This window comes from Colossoma macropomum, unplaced genomic scaffold (assembly GCF_904425465.1).
Source record: "Colossoma macropomum unplaced genomic scaffold, Colossoma_macropomum, whole genome shotgun sequence".
NCBI lineage: Eukaryota > Metazoa > Chordata > Actinopteri > Characiformes > Serrasalmidae > Colossoma > Colossoma macropomum.
This window is the reverse complement of record NW_023494787.1, coordinates 45989337-46013996: the sequence shown is the minus strand read 5'-3', so window position 1 is coordinate 46013996 and position 24660 is coordinate 45989337. Positions and strand designations below refer to the sequence as shown.

General features: G+C 39.4%; 1 protein-coding gene across 16 annotated transcripts in view; it reads left to right on the top strand.

Annotated features, from left to right (window-relative positions):
* ptk2aa (protein tyrosine kinase 2aa) overlaps positions 1-24660 on the top strand; it is a 204457-nt gene that overhangs the window by 161230 nt on the left and 18567 nt on the right. For 9 of the 16 annotated variants that reach the window (XM_036567576.1, XM_036567582.1, XM_036567581.1 and 6 more), the window contains 14 exons: positions 1412-1429; positions 4460-4516; positions 10585-10608; positions 12142-12239; positions 13002-13086; positions 14383-14483; positions 15447-15562; positions 15690-15790; positions 16455-16544; positions 16958-17162; positions 18947-19058; positions 21597-21683; positions 22584-22721; positions 24221-24352. In XM_036567576.1, the coding sequence (XP_036423469.1) occupies positions 1412-1429; positions 4460-4516; positions 10585-10608; positions 12142-12239; positions 13002-13086; positions 14383-14483; positions 15447-15562; positions 15690-15790; positions 16455-16544; positions 16958-17162; positions 18947-19058; positions 21597-21683; positions 22584-22721; positions 24221-24352 (1364 nt within the window). Of the gene's footprint in view, positions 1-1411; positions 1430-3967; positions 4355-4459; positions 4517-10584; positions 10609-12141; positions 12240-13001; positions 13087-14382; positions 14484-15446; positions 15563-15689; positions 15791-16454; positions 16545-16957; positions 17163-18946; positions 19059-21596; positions 21684-22583; positions 22722-24220; positions 24353-24660 lie in introns of those variants that run through there. The other 7 variants (XM_036567574.1, XM_036567583.1, XM_036567587.1 and 4 more) reach the window with 6 other exon arrangements.

The window sequence follows — 24660 nt, the reverse complement described above, 5'->3', positions numbered from 1 at the left end:
ATCACATTCCTTTGGAAAGAGCTAAAATTGGTGAAGAAATCTGGGAATTTTAAAGCGTAACGTTCTGCCGCGCGAGCGCGCCCCAGGTGTGTGGACTAGGAGTGGAACAATGCTGGCAGGAGAATCATGACCGTCTCCAGGTCCAGATTCAATCAACTCCCACACACATTCCACCAACAGCCGTTTTAACTTGATCCACCCCCGGCTGCTTAATGACTTACAGAAATATTCATGTGGGAAATTTCTCTCTTTATTTCAGTACCATCTCCCAGCTTTGGAGCTGGAAGCGTCCGTGATCGTTAGGGCTGCACAGTACATTGTTTGTTGGTCATTTTTGTGATGCTGATATTACAGAGGTTCACAATATGCAAATAAGCTTGTAACCAATCACTGACTGTTTTATTATGTGTTGTGAGAATCCTGGCCAATCACTGATGATCTTTCATTGTTGGGGTGAATCAAGGCATTTGCATGTTTTCATAACAAATTATTTTGTTCAAAAATAATACAGGACCATTTTTAACGATGTCACATGAATGATTGACTGTGTAAATAATATACAGTGCTGTGCAAAAGTCAGAGACCACCCTTCATTTATTTATGTACAAGTTATTCGTGTTTTAGGAGAAATTTCTGAATAGATTCGATGTAAAATGAACCTTTTGCATTGAGCTTACAAGACTAGGGCTTAAATAATGAGACTCCTCACAGCTGTACAAAACCTGGTAGACCATTAAAACTGCCCCCATCAATTAAACAGCACTTAAAGCTTTCATCTTTGAGAGAGAGGAGAAAATCAAGCTGCTTCAGATCTGAAACATCCACATCCATCCTTCCACTGTGAGAAGACAACTCAGTGCTATGGGTCTGGGTGGATGTGACGCTGTCAAGAAGCCTCACTAAGAACAGGACAGAGAGCTGTAGCTGGACATCTGAAATGTGGGGTTTTATTACTTTAAATCATAAAAAGTAGAAAGTTCAGCCAACGTCTAAGAACTTTGGAGGTGTGGAAAATTGATTTGTAGATTTCTATAAAAATACTGAAAGTGAGTCTCCTGAAAAGAATGGAAGCTGTAATAAAGGTAAAGGGTGGACACGGTAAAAACTGAGAAGAGCTGATATTATTATGCTTTTCCTGATGCTGAAAAATGAATAACTTGTACTTAATAGCTGGTTTAATGTGAAATTAAATCAATGAAGAATGATCTGACTTTTACACAGGCAAATAGAAAGTGCAACACACAACAGTGTACTCACAATATGATATTTTGTCTGTATTGTTTGGCCTGAGTAACCTTCATGTTGAGGTTCTTGTGTACTTGAAGGTCTTTTGGTGCAGTAACCTCTCCTCTCTCGTTTCCTCTCTCCTCTCCGTGTCTCCTCTCTTTGCATGCTCTCCTCGGACCTGCAGAAGATGTTAGTGGGGATGGTAAAGTTTGGCTTTTAATCTGTTTTCACTTTGCGCGCTGTTTTCTCCACTAACACACTGGGGCTGCTGGGTGGGACAAATCAGCAGTGTAGAGTAGAACTGTCCTCTGTCTGTTATAGGCTAGTTAGTAGATCTGTGTTGTGTTTCTGTGGATGCTTGTTTGATGTTTTATTACTTTCTTTCCTTACAGTACCAGCCCAAAGTTTGCTTACACCTGATTCACTATAGGTTTTTCATAACAATTTGATCTAAACACTCATGTTAAAATGTTTGAAATTTGTTTCAAAGTCAAATATAGAATAATATGTGAATTTTGGCTACCGATGCTCAAATGACTCATTTTGCTGATTTTTTTGAAGTGGAAATAATATCTGCAGAGAACACACTTTTAATGCACATATTTAACGCACAATTACTGTTTATTTGCAAAGTTTAACATACTGGGGGGACAATAAAACATACAGTGTGGCTTGTACAAAGTTTATAGTACATTTAATACGTCTTATTTTATTTTTTATCCTATCTTAAATTCAGTAAACAGATTTTGTGCCATAGAAATTGTGCACTAAAATTTTCATATGATTATAAATAGTAGGGATGCACAGAGGTGGGAAATGTGAGCTGATGTCAATATCCGATATTTTTCATGTACTGTCGATGATAAATTATCATACATTTATAGAATATACAAATCTACATTCTCTAGCATTGTGGATTAATGTAACATCTATTTTATATATATATATATATATATATATATATATATATATATATATATATATATATATATATATATATATATACACACACACACATATTATGTAATATATATAATATAATATATTTATTATGTAGGATAACAAATGTAAAAAATAAAATAAACATATTTTAGTGTAGTAAAACCGTGTCGCCTAAACATTTTGTTCTTCTGGGGTACAATAAATGCCGTCAAATATCTTTTCTAACACAAAAGTTAGAGTTAAGTTAACACATCCTTTACACAGAACAAACTTAGATATAGCAGTTGCAAATTTCAATTTTTTTTTTTTTGATGATCTGAACATGTTGAGAAAAAAATAAAGTGTAAAATGTGCCAAAACTTTTGCACAGACCGTATTTTATGTTTTCTTTTTTTGTCCAGTATGTTAAATTAAGCAAAAAAACTTCTTACCTAAAACGTTATTTGACTGGGGTGCCCAAACTTTTGCATTTGACTAAGTAGTGAAGGTCTTTAGTTGATAAAATTCAATATTGCATCTATTTTCCAAACATATTTGCTTTAATAAATTTGAGCTGATTCTTTCTGAGTGCTGCAGCGTCTTAGAAGCATTGAGATGATGTCACTTGTTTTGATCGTGCTGCAAACAGCAGAAGGTAGTCTGTTTTTTATTTTGCGTAAACTTAAATATGTGCTTTCAAAACAATCTAAAGCTCCCAGCAAATAACATGGACTGCAGTTAACTGTCAGGTCCTGGATACTCATGACATCAGAGACATTATGGATGCTACACCAGGATTATATCATATCACAGTGTACCAGTATAGATGATGCATCGAAAGAATAGTAAAACTTTGTAAAGCTACATGGGGACAGAAGGGGGACAGAACTGTAAAGAATCTTAAACAGATGTTGGTCTCTGTTAAACTAAAATGTGGAAAACTGTAAAATTAAGGAAAACTCTGCTAAGGGTCAGTGTGTCCAAACTTTTGACTGGTACTATATAAAGTTATAGACTTGCATGTTTTTTCCTTTCATTTTGCTGAAATGCTAAGTGTCTAATAGTGCTGTGTCCAGTGGTTTGTGGTACAACTCTCCACACTGCCCACACAGCCTCACCTATGGACCTCCGTGGAACTGAACTACCACTTTAACACCAGATCTCCCTTAAAACGGTTCTCGCTTTAAAACCAGTTCCCACCATCTTCAAAAAAAAGCTAAAGTTTAGCTAAATGCTGCTCTTTCTCCCTCTGCACATCTGTCTCTCTCTCTCTCACTCTATAAATCTCTCTCCCTCTTATTTTCACTCTCTGTCTCTCTGTCGCTTTTTTCTTTCTGTCTCACTCACTTTCTTTTTCTCTGTAGTCTCCCTCTCTTTTTGTCTGTTTGTCTCTCCTCTGTTTCGCTGTCTGTCTCTCTCACTCTTTCTCTGCAGTCTCTCTCCGTTTCTCTCTTTTTCTGTTTCTCTCTGTCTGGCTGTCTCTGTCTCTCTTATTTCTCACTATTTCTCTCATTCTCTTTCTGTCTCACTCTCACTATCTCACTCTCTGTGTCTCTCAGACTTTCTGTTTCTCTGTCTCTTTTTTCTCACACTCTTTTTCTCTCTCTCATTCTGTCACTTTCTGTCTTTCTCTGTCTCGCTCCCTGTTTCTCTCTGTCTCAGTGCTTCTTTCTGTGTGTTTCTGTCTCTCACCCTTTTCATCTGTCGCTCTCACTCTGTCTCTTTTCGTGTCTCAGTGCTTCTCAGTCTCTCTCTCCCTCTCCCTCTCCCTCTCTCTCTCTCTCTCTCTCTCTCTCTCTCTCTCCCCCCCCCCAAATGCATTCCTCTTTTAAAGGGCTAGTCCTTGCCTCTTAGGGAAAAAAATCAGCAAGTAACCACTCCAAGCACAGATAGCTAAATCTGTATCTTCCTGAGAAGGAGGGAGAGAGAGAGATAGAGAGGAACAGAGGAGTCACTTCCTTCCCTTTCTCCTCCCTCACGCTGCTCCTTGATTGGCCCGGCGAGCAGACAGATACACACCACGCACGAGTGAGTGAGGAGTCTGTGTGGAGAGAGTGGAGAGAGAGAGAAGCTGCTGCTCGGTTTTTGTGTGTGGTTTAGCGCTTTCTGTCAGTGCGTCCAGTCGTGTGGGGGTGTTGGTGCGGAAGTTTCCATACTGACTCACGTGTTTATTTTCGTTTTTGGACCTAGTTTGTGCAGTGGATCGGTAAACTCGGGTGGTTGCTTGTTTTAGACAGTTGTAGAGTCAGGCTTGACGTAGTTCTGACCTTCCGCTCGTGCTGACCACTCACTGCCTGTTGTCTCCCCACAGAGACGGACGACTATGCGGAGATCATAGATGAGGAGGATACCTACACCATGCCCTCCAGTAAGTACTTCTCACTCACTTACACTGTATGTGTGAGCATCTTGCTCTCTGCTGTTCAGACTCTCCTGGGACACAGATGTTTCTGTCTCGCTCCAAAACTCCGGCTCCGACTCCATGAGCCCAGTCCCGACCCCTTTTTCCTCCAGCCTGGCTTGTTTGGTTTGTGCATGTGGCAGCCAGAGAACGTTAAAGTATCCAGCTGTCAAATACCAAAGCACTTGCTCAGCCTCTCTGCAAGCACAGTTAGGAATCGTGTAGTAGGCTTGAAAAAGCTTCAAACTGGTTGGAGTACAGGCTTATTTATGTGTGCGTGGCTTTAAAGGGGAGTTCCACCGATTTTTCAAAGTTTCTGCATAAATAAATCTTTAAGTTATTCAGAGTGGTGTGATGTAAAACACTCAATTCTAAAGAATTTTACTAATTCTACAGAACGTACGTAGTTGTTCACAGTGGTAGTAATAGGAACCCAGCATTCGAAGACTTTAATGGCTCTAAAACCTACTTTATAAGCTTTTACATGGAATAATTACAAATATTACAAATAGAGATTTTACAATAGTTTTGAGAAGATTGTGGCCTAGTTTACTGGTTGTTTTGGATGAAATGGTAAATGAAATGACTACTTGAGAAGACATCAAGGCACCTGGTTCCTGTCACTGTCAATGTAAAGAAATCTGAGGAATCTAATGCAGAATTTCACATCAAACCACTCTGAATTACTTTGTCTACATCTAAACGATCACCTTAGGTATGAATTCGGAAAAAAAATCCTCTTTACATCTATTGCATCACATTTATTGTCACAATTATTTGAGCTGGTCCCTATTAATTTCCACTGTTGTTCGCTTCACAGTCATGTTTACGTCACAGCTAACAGAATGTGAATGGGCTGCGTTTTCATCAGTTGGATTGAGGCAAATACATGTAAATCAAAGAAAGCAGAACATGTATATTGAGAAGTGCTGTGGGTTTTATGAAAGCAATGAAAGTTTTAACTAATGACTGGTGCTGTAACACCTTTAGAGGGCAGTGGTGAGTCATGTTTGTTTATTTGAGCTTGAGCTGTTTATCAGTTAGATACTATAGTTAATGGGCAGCTAGGAGGTAGCTAATCAGCCTCTTTGGCCAGTTTAGGTCATTTATGAGTTGCTTACAGTAAACAAATGGAAAAAAAAAACATCGCAGTTATTTATGTGACGTTGAATAGTCAGATAAAGATTTAATGGCCTACAAAGTAAAATATTGACCTACAAAGCTGAATTAGACCATATTGGAAAGTAGGGATCCTGCCTTCTGCCCAATGACAGCTGGGATAGGCTCCAGCACCCCACCGCGACCCAGAAGGATAAGCGGTTTAGATGGTGGATGGATGGATGGACGGAAAGTAGGGGTGGGCGATATGGCTAAAATGTAAAATCACAATACATGACATATTTTTTGATATTTAGTTTATGAGGTTTGCAAACACATCAAAAGGGACAAAATGCATCAGCAAAACATTACTGACACATGCAAACTGAGTTACTATCCACTGATTATTGTTGTTTTACTGTAATTGTAATTGGTCAAAATCTGTCTGTTTTATGATGCATGCAGTTGTCTGTTGTTCAAGAAGTGCTAAACCATCTCAGAAACATGTATAGTGACATAATTCATGACATACATGGTGACATTTCGTCATATTGCCCACCTCTACCGAAAATATGACCAGACTGAAAATACCCATCTTACACTGTGTTGTTGTTGTTAATATGACATATTTGGTATATTTTAAGCATATTCATGGTTAAAGAACTCTTTCTCAGAATGAGAGTGCTGTTCCAGGATCAGTCCTTTTTTACATTATATTTAATGCAGTCACGTAGGTGGAGAATGAGCTCTTACTAGATTAGAACCTTAACCACTGAGTCTCTTTGTAAATATGGACCTAGAAGTTTTATTACAGCCCTGCATGCAGCAACCATGACTTGCTAATTGTGATGTGTTTCTATTACCAGTCCAAAGTCTGGACATCTGATTGAATGTTTTCATCTTAAAAAGATTTTTATCTAAAGACTTTTGCCTTTGTGTGAATTTACTTCCAAACCTACACATTAAAATAAAATGAAAAAAGTAGATTTCGTTTAGAAATTTAGCAAAGAAGTGGTAAATGCTAAACCACAGTCGTTAAATCATTCTAATTACTGTGTGTGCCATAATTAAAAGTTAATTACTGGAATGTGTGTCTTGGTTAATGTGTTTGCGTCAGCCAACTTTGTTGAGGTATGATGAGTCTAAATGCTTGGTAGAAGTCCAATATTTCTGATTATTCTCATTCTGTATGTGGTATTGCATAGCTTTGACGTCAATATTATTCTGAAATGTAGAAAACAATACAGTTAAGGAAAATTTATGAACAAGTGTGCTCACACTTTTGAACATCATTGTGCAAAAGTTAAAGACGTTTTATTTAACAGACAAAACAACCATTAAGTACAATAAGGCCATTAAATGATTTATTCATTTTTCAGCGTCAGGAAAAAATCAGAAGCCTCAGCAACTAAATATACAGTTTTTTTCAGTATTTATTGTGTCCACGCTTTAACTTTATTACAGGTTCCATTCTTTTCAGGAGACTCACTTTCAGTGTTTTTAATGAAATCTGCCGGGATATTTTTCCACACCTCCAAAGTTCAGTCTCAGAAGTTGTATTTTTTGCTTCTCATGATCTAAAAATCCCAGTTACAAATTTAGATTCATTAGTCAATAAAACCTCCTCACCAGATGTGCTGTTTTAGTGCAAATTTCCTTTTCTCAGTGAGGTTCTTCTTGACAGCTACACCCCCTTTCAGACCCGTAGCGCTGAGTTTTCTTCTCACAGTGGAAGGATGGATGTGGATGTTTCAGATCTGAAGCAGCTCCATTTTCCCCTCTTTGAGAGGAGAGCTTTAAGTGCTGTTTATCTGAGGGGACAGTTTGGTGGTCTACCATGTCTTATACGGTTGTTACATATCCTGTTTTCTGAACTTTAGTTTTGGAAAATCTTGTTTCTCAAATGATTTTCCTTTGACTTTATGCACAAGAGTCGCAAGAGTGGAGCTTGATTTTCTCCTCTCTCTCAACGATAAAGGCTTTAAGTGCTGTTTATCTGATGGGGACAGTTTCGGTGGTCTGCAAGGTAGCTGCAGGCAGTTGCTAAGAGTCCCTTTTTTTCTGTAGCTTTTAATTGTTTTTTGAACTCCACTTTTGGAAACTCTTGTTTTTTTCCACTTATTTTCCTCTTGTTTTCTTCCTTATGCAAAGGGAATATTATAAATATCTCCTGAAAATGAATAACTTGTACTTAATGGCTGTTTTGACTGGAAATGACATGAACGAATAGGGGTCTCTGACTTTTGCACAGCACTGTATGTGTTAGCGGGCTGTGTGGTGGATGGCGGGAAGCTGTTGAAGGGGCATTTGGAGTGTTAGAGGGCGAGTCAGTGCCTGAAGGGCTCAAATTCTCCGATCTCGTGGCCTCATATGAGTCTGAGACACAAAGAGCTTGTGCACTGAATAGAGCTGCAGTCACATCACAGGACACAGCGTGCAGCCCAGCTGACCATGTCTGTGTTTTCTTGTGTGTGAGTATTTCAGTTGAATCGCCTGTGAAATGGATCTGAGTCAGTTTCTGTCACACATTCTAGCAGTTTCTGTGGTACTTGTGGCCACAAACACACACACACACACACACACACACAAACACGCACACACACACACACACACAAACACACACAAACACACACAAACACGCACACACAAACACACACACACATTCCAACACTGATTTACAGAAATGCCATACTTGAGGCAGGGATTTTATTTATGTCTGTAATTGCTGTTTAATTTGAATAACTAATTTCTTGGCTGTCATTTACATTGCTTGGATAACACCCAACACTGCCTACACAGCCATTCATTTCAAATGCCTGCCCTGAATACCTCAATCATCTGCTACATAACAGTAACAGCTAAGTATTTGGACACACCTGATTGATTATAATGCTGAAGTCATTTTGATCTTGAAATATATTTGACAAATATAAATCATGAACTGGACACCTGAATTTATTTCTAAGTCAGAATGTTTAAAGGGCTCATATTGTGGCTTTTTTGAAATAAGAGTTTGCTTTAAGGTGTAAACACTGTTAATGTTTTAAACATGTTCACTCCCTAATCCATATGGTCTCTGCTGAAAGAGCCCATTTTGAATCCTTCATTTCTGTGATGTCACAAAAACAAACATATCAGTTTAGCCCCGCCCATTAATGCTGAAGTTATAAGGAGAGGACTGCTTTTTAAATGAAGCACATTTCAGAACAGGGGTCATTTACACATACAGTGGGGTCATTTAAACCTTGAAATAAACAACAGATTTTCATTTAAAACAAAGAAAAATTATGATTTAGACCCAATCCTATTTCTTCTTTTTACCCCTACCCCTTGTTTTCAAGTGTCACCCTAACCCCTTGGAAATGAGTTACAAGTGGTAGTGGTTGAAATCTTGCCCTATGAAATGGGACAACCCTCAAATTGAAAAAAATATATATATTGCTTCATTAACAGCTACTAGTGCTGCTCTGTAGGCGACCCAACCCGTCTTCTGTGATCAGTTCCTCCCTGCTCCCCCAAGTTCAGCCCCTCACTGCTGGGCTTTAGTTACATTTAGGGAATCCTATGCTTTCAAAGAGGGGCTAAAAGACAATTATTTATTATCTCCCACCCCTGATTCTCTGGTGAAACAAAGCTGAAGTCAGATATTCACCAGGTTCTTGTTTGAATTTTCCCACCCTACCTTAAATGGTGCAGCAGTTACATTCTGGCGCTTCAGGCATCAGAACTGCTGGACTATTTAAGGTGGAACAGGAAAGTTAGCTAGCTAGCTACCAAGACATTAGCATGCTATTAGCGATTTTTTATGCTTGTTATGAAGAAAACAACCATAATACATTAAAATGACAGTAAACTAAGATAATACGATGATTATTGTAATTTTTAATGGAGAAAATTCTCACATTCGTGGGTTTCTTTGGTCGCTCACGTAGCCATCTTGTCTTTTTTTCTCATAACTCTCCGTTTGGAGTGAGTCTCTGAAAAACCTCTGTTTGGAGGGCCATGTAGCCCTAACACTTCACCCTACCCCTCTATCTCAACAAAATCTGGGACACCCTACTCCTAGACGTGAACGCACAAAACAGAGGGCTAAGGGCTAAGTGGTAGGGGCGAGGGCTGAAATGGGACTGGGCCTTAGTCTGCACGATTTGTAAGTTAATATTCAAAGAAGAAAATGTGTTAAATAGAACACGTTGAAGCTGTTGTAAGAAGGTCAGGGTTCAGGTCAGAGCCCATGTTCTACTTTTTTTTTTTGAGGTGTTATGTTTGTGGTTTGTTACTGTGCCTTTAAGACTCATATATGTAAATGACCTCTGTATGTAAATGTTGAACGTTATTGTGCAGTTTGGGCTGACACTCTTTATAACATCAGTAGGAGTGAGCAGGCCTAAAATGCTGTAGGCTGAATATGTGCATTTATTTAAATGCATTTCCTGACATCACAAAAACTCAATTAAAAACAGTCTGTTTTTGCATCCTGGTTTCTATAGACGGGCTGCATAGACCGGAGAGTGAACGGTATATTATGAAACATTAGCTTTGTTTACATACTACATCAAACTGTTTCATTAAAAAAAGCAAGGAAAGTTCAAAAAAATCTGTTTTTAATGAATCATGCCTGAGAGAACGCCGCAAGTCTTTACTCTTATCCTAAACTTTGGAAAATAGTAAAATTACATGAAACCTATGTGAGCAGGTGTGCCCAAACTTTTGACTTGCACTGTAATATACTCTGACAAAGTCAGTGTGATGAGTGACTCTTCTAAACCTCTCCAGACTGATGTTTATTCTCATCATTTGACCAGTTCCGTGTTAACTCCAGCAGGGCCTGCTGGGCGTCTCTTCTGTCATTCTCTTTTATTCTGTCTCCTTCATGCTGTCTGTGTCTAATTCTAAAATTCAGCTCTCTCGGTTTTCTCCCTTTCTTAATCACCCAGCCGAGTGCTATGGATTAGACGAAGGTAACCTTACTTCTCATGTTTTTCTGTCATTTTCTTTCTTCCTTCCTTCCTTTCTTTATTCCCCTTTGTTCTTGTGCTCGTGCTGCCTGCCTGTGGTGTGTTGCGATAGAGCTAGGGTCATGGCTTGGACTCGTCCAACTAAGAGATAATATAAGAGAGATTTTTATGTTTGAAATTTGTTTTGACTGATATTTTCAGAGGGTGGACAAAATAATGGAAACACCACATTACGTGCTCATGCTCAGTGGCCATTTTATCAGATACACCTACAGTAGGTTTACGGTTACAGACTGTAGCCCATCCATCATTGGAAAAAAACTCCCTAAGAGCAGGAGGACGAAACTCTGAGAGAAGATGGGAACCCATCCTCCATCCTGGTCGACACCAAATAGCAAAACCATAACACATCAAGAGCAGCATGAGCAGAGGATAAGATTTTACAATTAATATACAATTGAGTAAATACAGACAAAAAAAGAGTCTATTGAAAATTAGGATATGACGCTGGCGGATAAAAAGTGAATAAAAATTAACTTTACAGCAGACATAACCTCTAGATGTGCCACGCCACACAATGTGCAGTACATTTCTGTGCTAATCAGCGTAGCCGATCACACCAGCTGTGTGCGTTTTAGTGGTAATGCTCATATGTAGCGTAAAACTCTCTCAGTCTTTGTCTATCTGTCTTTGTGGTTTCTATCTAGGAACAGTGTAGATCTCTATATTGTGCAGTCTAGGTCCATAATCAGAACAGCGCACAGCTATATTTGGAGTTAGCAGCAGCACTGCACTACTAACTTTAGAACGTTCTAGAGTCTGTTGAACCGATGAGGGAAATAACTGAGGAATCAGCCAAACAAAACTCTTTTCAGACAGTTAATAGTTAATAGCTGTGCTCAAACGTCATCTGCATTTAAATAAATCTGTCAGTGACATTGAGCTGTTTAAATATCCCCAGCAACACTGTCTGATACACTCGTACCAGCACCACACACACAGTGTCACTGCTGTGTTGAGGATGATCTTAGATGGTCCCTTTCTACTGATGAGTGGGCTAAAATTGTGCATCAGCAGATGGGCTGTAGTCTGTAATTGTATGTCTACAAAGGGCACCTATGTGGTCATTGATAAAATGAGTGAGTATTTAGTGCAGTGTTTCCATTGTTTTGTCCACCTCCTGTACGTTTGGTTCATTTTTGTGATGGTGTATTGGTCACTCGGCATGATTTTGGCTGATACAGATATTCACTGCACTTCTATATCAGGAAGTAAGAAGTTAAGATCGTGCATAACTCATAACTAGAAATGAAAGTAGCAGCTCAAAATCTGAATAAGTCATGAATTTGCAACTTCGCGTAATCAAGCTGTAGAATGCATTTGCTGATTATAACCGAATCTTTTTTTGGTTAGCATGAAGTTTAGTGCAAGCATGTTGGAAGTAGTGTCCATTAAACTGAATTAAGCTGTTCCATTCGCAGTAACGGCTGCTTACTTACAGAAGTGCATCGCTCTGTTTTCTTTATTTGTGTGCAGCTAGGGATTATGAGATCCAGCGTGAGCGGATCGAGCTAGGCCGCTGCATCGGAGAAGGTCAGTTTGGAGACGTCCATCAGGGGATCTACGCCAGCCCAGTAAGCATCTCTCTCTCAAAACCTCCCCTAAAAACATTCCTAATCAGAACAGACTGACCACACTGTTAAAGCCTTTGCCGTTCACTACACCGCTTCATTTTTGAGACGGTATTTAAAGAAGGTTTCAACCCATAATTATCGTCATAATAATTTTGAGCAAGTTTGGAGGAAGTGAATGGCGCCAGAAAGACAGTAAGCCAAGGCTGAAATTTCAGTGTAAATGTCCTGACTGCAAAACAAAGCTGTGGCTGTGCTGCATAACTTACAAAAACTTCTCTGTAGAAGTAAACGGTGGATTATATAAGCAAATCATACTTTTACATTGAAAATTAAGTTTATTGTTACTGTTTTTGGTGGCATTCACTTTCTAACGACAAGCTGTGAGTGGAATACTTCTTTAACTTGTTGAATTGTTGGTGCTTGATATTTATAAATATTTCTCAAGTAACAAAAAGAGCAGTAGACTTTTCATGTAGCTTTCATTTCTAACACCATTTGATTGAGCCATCTTCACTTTACATTGTCTAAACAGTTAATGACAAACGGATCAGTGAAAGTGGTTCAAAATTACATTAACGTACATTAAAGTCAAGAACATTTCCTGTCTGCTTACCATTTTGGGGACCGAATGTTTCATTTTGAAAGCAACATTTATGTTTCTTGGGACATCCACTCACATTTCAGTGGTTTGTTGTTGAAGCGGTCCATCGAGAGTGGACATAAGCATGTGATTGAATGGTTTGTGCACTCTCTGATTTGCAGGAGAATCCCGCTCTATCCGTGGCCATTAAAACATGCAAGAATTGCACCTCAGACAGTGTGCGGGAGAAGTTCCTGCAGGAAGCTTGTGAGTATGGAGTGAATGGTGCAGTCAGTGTTTGCTCACTGTGGTCCATAACTATTGTCTGTCAGCAGAAACAGAATACATGTAACAGTGTTTTGTAATCAGGATGTAAAAACATATTTTGTTACAGTGAAGTTATAAAAATATGATTATTAGCAGGATTTCATAAAAACTACTCTTACATACCAAACATGCTTCAGGATGCCGAAAATATGACATTTTATTCGTTCCCTGTTGGATTTTTGCGAACTTTCGCAGGCGACATGCACTGCAGTAACACTGACGTAATGATGGCATGTTAGTGTGTGTTGCGCTGGTGCGAGTGGATCAGACACAGCAGTTTTTAAACACTGTGTCCACTCACTGTCCACTCTGTTAGACACTCCTACCTTGTCAGTCCACCTTGTAGATGTAAAATCAGGGACGATAGCTCATCTGCTGCTGCACAGTTTGTGTTGGTCATCCTCTAGTCCTTCATCAGTGGTCACAGGACGCTGCCCACAGGACGCTGCCCACAGGACGCTGTCGGCTGGATATTTTTGGTTCTCAGTCCAGCAGTGACACTGAGGTGTTTAAAAACTGCAGCAGCACTGCTGTGTCTGATCAACTCGTACCTGCTCTGTGGTGGACCTGTGGGGGTCCTGACCACTGAAGAACAGGGTAAAAGGTGGCTAACAAAGTATGCAGAGAAACAGATGGACTACAGTCTGTAACTGTAGAACTACAAAGTGCACCTATGTAGTAAGTGGAGCTGATAAAATGCACAATAAGTGTAGAAACAAGGAGGTGGTTTAGAACATTTATGGTGTCTGATGTTTGCTTTTCTTTTTTTGCTGGAGCTACAAGGCTAAGAAGTGGAAGGTTAAACCCCAGAAGTCAGAATTGTGCACACTACATGCCTGAATCATCACACCCTCGATTTGTTAAGTAATCTCAAATAGACTTGCTTGTCATGGACAAAAAATGGACAAAAGTACATCTCATAGCTAAAAACACTCATAGCATGAAGTAGAAGCCTAAACTATGTTCATACTTTTGTCCATGTTTGTAAATAACAGTATGTCATACAGTGTCAAAAACCACATAAACAAGTCTATTAGAGATCATTAATCTCATGAATTCAGTGCAAAACTAAAGAACCAAACCTCAGACACCAAATGTTACATTTAAATAACAGTAATTTTGTTTTGTTAAAATATTCATTTGAAGCAAACAGAGGTACATATATGAGTTAATGATGGATGCATAGAAAAGAGTTAATGAGAGTATCTAATCAATCTCAATATTCACGTGTCACAGTGACGATGCGGCAGTTTGACCATCCTCACATTGTGAAGCTGATTGGTGTAATCACAGAGAACCCAGTCTGGATCATCATGGAGCTCTGCACATTGGGCGAGGTGAGACACCGTTTCATTGGCTAAATTTTGACTGGCACACACAGTACTGTGCAAAAAATCAGATGCCACCCTTCATTTATTTCATTTTCTATCAAAAAGGCCATTAAGTATAAGTGATTTATTCAGGAGCGGTTTCTGAGGATATTAGGTATTAAATAATCCACATAAGGAAGGTTAAAGGCAAAGGAAAATAAGCTTAACAACAGAAGATTTCTTAACTGGAGTTGATTGAAAGATACAGAAAAAAGAGGTGTGTCTGGAATTACCTGGATTGTGAGAAACAAAAAAAAGCAACCAGCCTCTAAGACTGAACTTTGGAGGTGTGGAAAAATATCCCTGCAGATTTGTTTGAAACACTGAAAGCAAGCCTCCTGAAAAGAATGAAGACTGCAATAAAACAAAAGGGTAGACACACTACATTCTGAAAACATGATCATGTTCCAAGGTTTAAATTGACTTCTATGGGTGATGGATAATTTAGAGTAGTAGCCCCCAAATTGTGGAACACTCTCCCCCAGTCTATGCGGGATGCAGCCTCTCTATCTTCATTTAAATCTTACTTACTTGTTTTCACTGTGTTATCGTTGTTCCGTTTATACTAGCATGTTTACCTGTATTGTCCTCTTGTTTAATGTGTTGATGTTTAATGTGTTGATAATTCTTGATTGTGAAGCGTCCTTGAGCATGAGAAAGCTGATATATAAATACAAGTGATGATGATGATGATGATGTAATTTTCTGTTAAATACTTGATTTCTGCTTTTTTCGTAATGCTGAAAAATAAATAACTTGTTTTTTATGACTGGAAATTAAATAAATGAAGGGTGATCTCAGACTTTAGCGCAGTACTTTATGTTTACCTGTTATGTGATTTATGAATTGTCAGTCTGTGTCTACATTGTCAGTCTCTTGGCGTTGTTAACATTTCAAATTTCTTTGTTGTTTTTATTTTTGTTCTCTTAGTTGAGGTCGTTCTTACAAGTAAGAAAATACAACCTGGACCTGGCATCACTGATTCTGTTTGCCTACCAGTTGAGCACAGCCTTGGCGTACCTGGAGAGCAAGAGATTTGTGCACAGGTGAAAATAAACGCAATCTCTGAAGAATAAACTGCTTCACCTTCAACATTCAGAATCACAGATTTCATATTTCAGTGTGAAATCAGGTGCTTTTATTCATGTTTGTCTCTATGTATGTTTTCTGCAGGGACATTGCTGCCAGGAATGTCTTAGTGTCTTCCACAGACTGTGTGAAACTTGGAGACTTTGGACTCTCCAGGTACATGGAGGACAGCTCCTATTACAAAGGTAATACATCCACCAACATCAAGTCTACCAAGTGTAGGTCAATCAAAAACTATCCCATTCTTAATATTAGACCGACAGTTTTTGCTTTGAGGATGTAGCGCCCTCTGGTAGTCCATAGTAATGTTGCACCACTATAATGCTCGAAATGACAGATCTCTAAAGACAGTAAACCATATATTCACAGTCTCCAAACCATATGAATTCACTGATAAATTCAACAACAGTAGTTAATCAAGTTTAAATTTTCTTTACTGCATTATATTCCTGAGGTAAACTAAAAACTTCGAAGTGAATCAGAAATTATTTTTTACTTTATTTGATAGTTACAGCCAGACGGCTTCTCATTGTACATACAATCAGTCAAAGTATGCGGTCTGGTCAGATTACATATAGGCTATTAAGTCTAATAAAACAGAAAGTGAAACATCTCAGCCTGATTTTTAATTAATGTACTGGTGTTAATTGGCCAAAGGAAATGGGGAACCTGTATAGCACTATATTTCCTGTATCCCAGCCCTAAATTGTGGTGTATATATATATATATATGTATATATATATATATGTGTGTGTGTGTGTGTGTGTGTGTGTGTGTGTGTGTGTGTGTGTGTAAATAGTATTGGTTGACATCAATTAAATAATTAAGCTGTATTTTTTAATTTTACAGCCTCCAAAGGGAAACTGCCAATCAAATGGATGGCACCAGAATCCATAAACTTCCGTCGCTTTACCTCAGCCAGTGATGTGTGGATGTTTGGTAAGTGTAAGAAATTGTAACTTATGTTGAGAGAGCAGACTAATGATATAAAATATATTTTTCTTATTTATGTTTCACATGAAGGGGTCTTAAAATTAGCTTAGTAGTGAGTTTAAAAGTTTATGAACCCTTTGGCCGTATTAGGATTTTGAATGAAATGTGACGCAGTCTTTGTGAAACGCAAAAAGTCTTATTTTACAAACAAAACACATTTTGCACTGCCATGTATTTTTAAAGAAAAGCCTTACGTGGAGTGTCTCAATGAGATTACTCAGTGTTTTCATATGCTCATGGAAGTTAGAGTTGACTAATTAGATATTCTTCTTTAACTTGATAGGAGTACTGGTGGTGCCATGACTACCATTATGAAAGATATTTTACTCTTTCTCTCTTTCGCTCACTTGCTCTTTCAGGTGTGTGCATGTGGGAGATCTTGATGTATGGCATTAAGCCCTTCCAGGGCGTGAAGAACAACGACGTTATTGGGCGGATAGAGAATGGCGAGCGCTTGGCTATGCCCCACAACTGTCCTCCCACTCTCTACAGCCTGATGACCAAGTGCTGGGCGTATGACCCCAGCAAGAGACCCCGCTTTACTGAACTCAAGACCCAACTCAGGTTAGCCTGGCTTCTCTGTGTCCAGCAAACATATACAACTGTACACCAGCACATACAGATTTGTATATGTAGAGCTGTTGAAGCTGTATGTATGCAGTTTAAATAAAGGGGTCAGCAATATGTGCACCTTGAAGTAGCTGAATTCACTTATTCAAAGGTCTGGTCCAGTGTTGGACTTGTATCTATGTATTATTTCTATAGTATGAATCTCCTTGTGTTTTATTAGAAGAGGAATGGTTGGCTATGTTCACTATTAAACACCAGAGGTCGCTGTTCTATTCCTGAGAGCCGTTTGGCAGTGCGGTACCAGAGCTCTTTGTTTGGAAAGTGGCATTTCTCTTCATTCCTGATTGCAGTAAACATAGAAGAAGAAAAAGAAATAGAAGTTGCTGTTTTTGGTTAGATCCTCACACATTTGCTTGGGGGCATTGTCCTTGGACTGAGAAGGTAAAGAGGACGTCCATAATATAAAAAAATCTATAAGAGAGCCACTAAAATGCCCCAGGTCCCAATAAAGTTAATCTGTAAATTGTAGGATTATGGAATGCGTTCTCCATAAACAGTTTCGTTGCCGGAGCTCTGCCCAGGCTCTCTGGAGATGACAGCCTGTCTTCGTTAACCTCTGGCTGGGCTCCAGGAGCTGCAGCTCTGGTCTGGGCCGGAGGCTAGGGAGCGTCGGAGGAGGACATGCAGACTCAAGAAGGGCTTTATTAACACTGGGCTGAGCTGCTATCAAGAGAGCAGACTGCTTCACAGTAGGGCAAACAGCTAGTGAAGAAAGAGGACGCTGTGATGGGCAAATATTGGAAATGTGGGAACTACATGGATCGGCCTTTCCTCACGTTTTGGGAATATTGTCTCTGTGGATAGATGTGCAATACAGAGTCAAAACACATAAGCAAGTCTGTATGACATTAACAACTCAGTGTGTGATTAAGGCGTGCTGTTTGTGCGATGCTAATTGGTGAGATGTAAACTTCCCTTACTTGTTTGCTACAATAGCCTCGTAGCTCCAGTGCAGAACTAAACAAGAAGTCTTCACACACCAAATTTGTCTTGACTGATGAACAACAGTACTGTGCAAAAGTCAGTAAAAAGCAGAAAAGATTTCATAAGCATGTATAACATAAAATTGCACAGAAGGGCCAACTATAATGTGACGTTTTTTTCAGGAGACTGCAGAGATATTTTTCCACACCTCCAAAGTTTGGTGTTGGAAGTTGGTTGCATTTCCCGCTTCCCATGGTTCAAGTTGTCCCAGTTACAAATTTAGACTCTGTTCCTCACCAGATGTCCAGTTTCAATGTTCTGGTGCAAATTTTCTTTTCTCAGTGAGGTTCTTCTTGACAGCTACACATCCTTTCAGACCCATCGGGCTGAGTCGTCTTCTCACAGCGGAAGGATGGACAGAAGCACCTGTGGATGTTTTCAGATCTGAAGCAGTTTGATTTTCTCCTCTCTCAAAGATGAAAGCTTTAAGTTCTGTTTATCTGATGGGAACAGTTTTGGTGTCTAACAGGTCTCGCAGCTGATTCGACTGAAAATTACATTAATGCCATTTATTACATAAATGGTCTCTGACTTTTGCACAGTTCTGTACATTTGTGTATATTTGATTATGTGTCAAAATACTCCAGTAATAGCTTGGAGTATGTTGATGAGGTTGCCGTTATTCAGTTACCGAAGCTAGAACTCTCTTTGTAGTCTCCCATCCGTTACTGAAATAGCTTTTGCTTACCGAAAAAGTCCTTTCATCTCTCTCTCTCCTCTCTCTCTCCCTGCAGCACTATTCTGGAGGAGGAGAAGGCTCAGCAGGAGGAAAGGTTGCGTATGGAGATGAGACGTCAGGTCACCGTGTCCTGGGACTCAGGTGGATCAGACGAGGCTCCCCCTAAAGTAAGCCCTCTACTTTTAGCTAAAGCGATCATCTTTGACATTTGGATTTTGTTTTTTTATGTAATTGGCTCAGTTAGTAGCTCCGTAACAAGAACTTATCATGGAAACTCACAATGTCTTTGCTTGTTTGATACTGCATCAGACTCAAAACCTGTATGTAAACAGTCTTAAGGTTTCAAGATGTGCTGTTCATTTCCTCTCTGCATTCAGTCCATATGTGGAAGCTGCAAAAACAACCCATTTTAAATTCGTCACAAACTTTTGTAGCAAGTACTGCTTGGACACAAGCCAAGATCTGAGCAATAGCAACTGGCTCGCCTGAGCGGTCACCACCATGAACATATTTACACATGACCACCCATTCAGTTTACTGCAGTTTAGTCCGTGCGTTCGCATCAGTGAAATGGACTGCTGTTACTGCAGACAGTAGCAATTCCTGAACTGCCTTTGAACGAGGTGCTGCACAGGGCAGCCAATCAGAACAGAGGTTGTTTAAGCTTAAAGCCAGAGTAACGAAAAACTGCCATATTTGAAGGGATGAAGAGAGGTTGGAAAACAGTCAGATGGAAAATGAATGTGACATTAGTGGACTTCAGGGAAAATAATTATAAAAACAAGAACATAGAATATTCAAAGATGTAGTAGACATATATGGTATAGTAGTGCTGATATGGAGTCAGATCTGAGCTTCTTACTGATAAATGGCCTACGCTCAGTTCAGGGACACTGCAGTGTGTGCTTTGGCATAGTGTGTTGCTGCGAGTTTCCCCTCTCCTTTCCATCCTCTCTTATAATGCTTTTGAATGATAAATGATGATTCCTTGTGTGTTCTGTGGAATTCGTCATCCTAGAGTTTTTAGTTGAACATACCAGAATGAAGATTCATGCATTAATGCACTGTTAAAACTAGATTAACACCATAAAAGCCTTTCTCAGTGTGCAGTACTGAGCTAAAGTCAGAGACCACCCTTCGTTTATTTAGTTTACAGTCAAAATGGTCATTAAGTACAGGTTGTTCATTTTTCTGGACATATTTCTGAGAAGATTAGATATTACATAGTCCACTTGTGTAAAGATGGAGAAAGTTAAAGGACAATAAGTAAAAAAAAAAACAGGAGTTTAAAAACTGATTAAAAGCTACAGAGAAAATGACGCTCCTAACAACCACCTGGAAGACCTGGTAGACACCAAAACTGCCTCCATCAGATAAACAGCACTTAAAGCTTTCATCTTTGAGAGAGAGGAGAAAATCAAGCTCCACTCTTGCTTCACAACTCTGTGCTATGGGTCTGAAAGGATGTGTAGCTGTCAAGAAGTCCTTACTGAGAAAAGAAAATAGACTACGAAAAAAAAGTCCAGACCTCAACATCATTAAATGTTTTTTGGATTACCTGAATGGTACGAAGCAGAAAATGCAACCAAATTCTAAGACTGAACTTTGGAGGTGTGGAAAAATATCCCTGCAGATTTAAAAACTCAAAGCAAGTCTCCTGAAAAGAATGGAAACTGTAATAAAGACAAAGAGTGGACACTTAAAATCCTTAAAAACTGCATTATATTTGGTTTTTGTTTAAGTAACTGTTTGTTTGTTCTGCTTTTTCCTGATGAAATCGAATAACTTGTGCTTAAAGGCCGTTTTGTCTGGAAATTAAGTAAAGGAAAGGTGGTCTCCGACTTTGGCGCAGTGCTGTAGTTGATAAAGATAGTTATGTTTGGTTTTTATAAGCAAACCAAATACAGATAACACAGTGCATCTGATGAAGCTGCGTTAATGACTACAATTAAGCGTGCTTGCGTTTATCTGTAACAGATCTCAGTGCCTGACAAGTGTTTGTGATTAATCATACTGTGTTATGAAACTCGGTTTACTTTTTGGACACATTTGTGACGTGTCCTCCAAAGCTCACATTAAGCAGAACGCTGTGTTTCGCTTTGCTCTGTCTTTAGCCAACACTCTGGCCTGCGTAGCTCTGTTTACCTTCAGCCGTGTTACATAACAGACACTACGTGATTCAGAACAGCCTTTTCTCTCCTCTCATTGCCCCATCTAATCCCCCTAAAGCCACAGCCAGCTTTGCATGCCTTTACATATCAGGATGTTTTTCTGTGCTGTAGCTGCTGTTGACACACATTTGCAATAGGGCTTTGATTCTCTGATCTGACAAAGATTCCTTATGAATTACAGAATGATTCAGTGTTTCATAAAAACATACCAAAACATGAATTGAGGTGAAAGTGTATGGTTTATTTTTAAATGACACTGAATACATAACTCTGACCTGAGGAACTACTTACACAGTAGTGCAAGGATTGTATTGTGACCAAAAACATTTAGTTTATTGATTCTTATTATGATTTATTTTAATAAAATTCAACATTGTAGTAATGTCAGTTGAATTGTCAGCTTCAGGTTGGTGCATTGTGATCATTTTTCATTTGTAATATAAATATTTCAGTGAGGATTGTTTAGTAAATTGCAGCTTTGCAGAAAAGTATTTTTGCTGAATCTTTTTTTATTTTTATCTTTTTTTCCTGCAGCCCAGCCGGCCCGGTTACCCCAGTCCTCGATCCAGTGAAGGCTACTTCCCCAGCCCTCAGCACGCAGGCCAGCATAACCATTACCAGGTAACCAAACCCATCAGAGCACTGTCAGCTCCTGCCCTCCATCAATAACACATCCAGATCATCCAGCTCTGTTTTTGCCAGTGAGCAAGCCCCACTAACCCTCAGAAGTAGCAAATGTTGCCAACAGTTTTTTAAATTTTGTGTTAATCAGGGGCCCCCCAGGTCCTGTTGATTCAGAATGTGTATTGATTTAAATATATGTAATCATTATGTAATGAGTTTTGAATGCATAGCAAAGCAACAATAATAACTCTAAATGACTCCTAATGAAAAAAGCCCCGTGCTCCAGCTTAGCCCTGGGGTCGAGAGGCTGATGCCCGCTCTGCCAACCCAGCAGCGGAGGAGTGAACTCAGAAGTTAAGTTGTTTCACAGCACTGCAGTGCCTCATAAAGCAGCCTGACAGCAGCCATTTCCTGCAGGCTCTTTTAAGACTGCTGTAATTGTTGACTCAAGATGGAATTTGTCTGCCAAAAAAAAAAACAACATTAAAATAGTACTCGCCCTCCAAATTCTGCCCTTATCACTTCAATGTGAGCTCACTCTGTTTTTACCGTAAAAGGCATCTGGGTGAAAAGCCTGGCCAGTGTGAAGTTATTTTTGAATCGGTTCATTTATTTCCTTCCACTGAAAGGGAGAGAAGCAGACCAGACTGGAGGGGTCTCCCCTGGGTTTGAGTGAGGGTCAAAGATCAAGCGAGAGTTCAGGAGCAGTTTATACTGTTGATGGATTGAGGGGGAGGGACTTGATCTGGTACCATGTTTTATCTTCAACAGCATCTTTAAGCCAGAAAAGCTCTGTCTGGGAGCGGGAATAGGAAAACCAGCTGTTATTTTTGTATTTTGTGCGTACTTTTCACTGGCACCTGAGCATGTTTTGACCTGCGTCTTGTTCTGCTGAAGGTTTCTGGTTTCCCCGGCTCTCACGGCATGCCCTCTATGCCCGGTGGAGGATACCCAGCCCAGGCTTCTGTTCTAGACCCGCACGAGACCTGGAACCACCACAGACAGGACGTGCCCATGTGGTCTCCTAACATGGAGGTGAGTGTCAGTTTTCTGTGCTCACTTCAGTGCATATTTCATAATATTGTGTGCCGATTGTTTTCAGCATCTGCCATTTATGAACAATTCAGCCTAATGTGGTGCGAGTGCACATGCTACAATCTACCCAGCAGGTGAGTTTAACTCTAACAAACTGAGAAGCTACTTGTTACAGCCACTAGAAACTCTGGCAAATTGATTCAAGAACAGTTTTATGTTGTTTAAATTAGATGAGCTCAAACATAAATACATAAAAATATGTTTATCAAAAGTGAAAAGAAGCATCAAAAACTGGCTGATTTATTTTGGACCACAAGTGGTATGGTAAAATTTAAATGTACTGAATTTATTTGAAAGCTAAAGCACTTTTGGATGAACCTGTGCACTAACATTTCCAAAAATGTTTTGAATTTACACCGATCAGGCATAACATTATGACCTTGTTTCTACACTCATTGTCCATTTTATCAGCTCCACTTACTATATAGGTGCACTTTGTAGTTCTACAGTTACAGACTGTAGTCCATCTGTTTCTCTGCATACTTTGTTAGCCCCCTTTTACCCTGTTCAAGACTGGGAGACCACCAAAACTGTAAACAGCAGTGAGGCAGAAAATGTAACCCGCTTTCTAAGACTGAACTTAAGAGGTGTGGAACAATATCCCTGTAGTTTTCTTTGAAAAATTGAAAGTGAGTCTCCTAAAAAGAGTGGAAGCTGTAATAAAGGCAGCATGCGGATACACTAAATACTGAAAAAAATGTTGTTGTTTTTTATTGTTGAGGCTTGTCTTAAAAGCACCTACGCACGTTGTTTGAATCCAGTTATCTCAGCTTTAAGTGTGGTTTTTGTCTTGTAAAAACACCAAAAATCATTAAAATAATAGAAATAAACCTAAATATGGTGAAAGATTTAGTTACAGATTTCTTCTGGATGACTCCAGCCATTGTATGGATTGGTACAAGCCCACTCGATTTAACATAACAAAGCATTCATCAGGAGGTTTTTGGATGGTGGCAACAAATAGTACCAGGCTGCCACCAGGAGAGGTTTGGAAAAGGTTAACATATGTAAAAGTACTACTTATTGTACTGTAATTTTTATATTTATTCTAATAATAATGTTTTTCTGAGCAAATAAACACCCACATAAATAGTTTTTGAAAATTTAAATTTTCTCAGATGCCTCAAACTTTTGCACAGTACTGCACGTTTTCTGCTTCCTGGTGCTGAAAAATGGAGTGAGCTTGAGTGAGCTTGTGCTTGGCTGTTTTGACTGAAAGTTAAAAGGCTGGTCTGTATCTTTTGCACAGTACTCCTTGTCTGTTCGGCACAGTTTGGTGCTTTTCCTGCTCAAATACATGTGGTTCGACTGATTGGTTAATGGTTTAGTTGGTGTAGAGCAGGAAAATCACCAAACTGTGCTGGAGTCTGACAGTCCAGGATTGGAGCCCTCCTGCTCGATAGCTAGAGGTAATGTGTGCATGTGTGTGCGTATGTCAGGACGGGGGCGCTCTGGACATGCGAGCACTGGGACAGGGGCTGCCGGCCCATCTGATGGAGGAGAGGCTGATGATGCAGCAGCAGCAGATGGAGGAGGACCAGCGCTGGCTGGAACAGGAGGAGAGCTTTCTGGTACTGTCAGCTCATTTCCATCTGTGTATTCAGCAGTGTTGATGGTGGCACAGTACACCGTACACAGTAACACCTTACAGTAATGTGATTTTTTTGTAATGAGGTAGTGCAATGCATTACAGTCATCACATTGAAGTTACTGACTTAATAAGATTTGGTCTCTAAGAGAGCTGTAATAATTACATGCAATGTGTTTAAAGCATGCGTTTCTTCTATATCGATTATCAGTGACTAGTATGTAGTTTGCGTGTGTGTGGTACCTGCGACAGTTCATTGCATGACTTTGTGAATGCGAGTAGTGCAGTAAA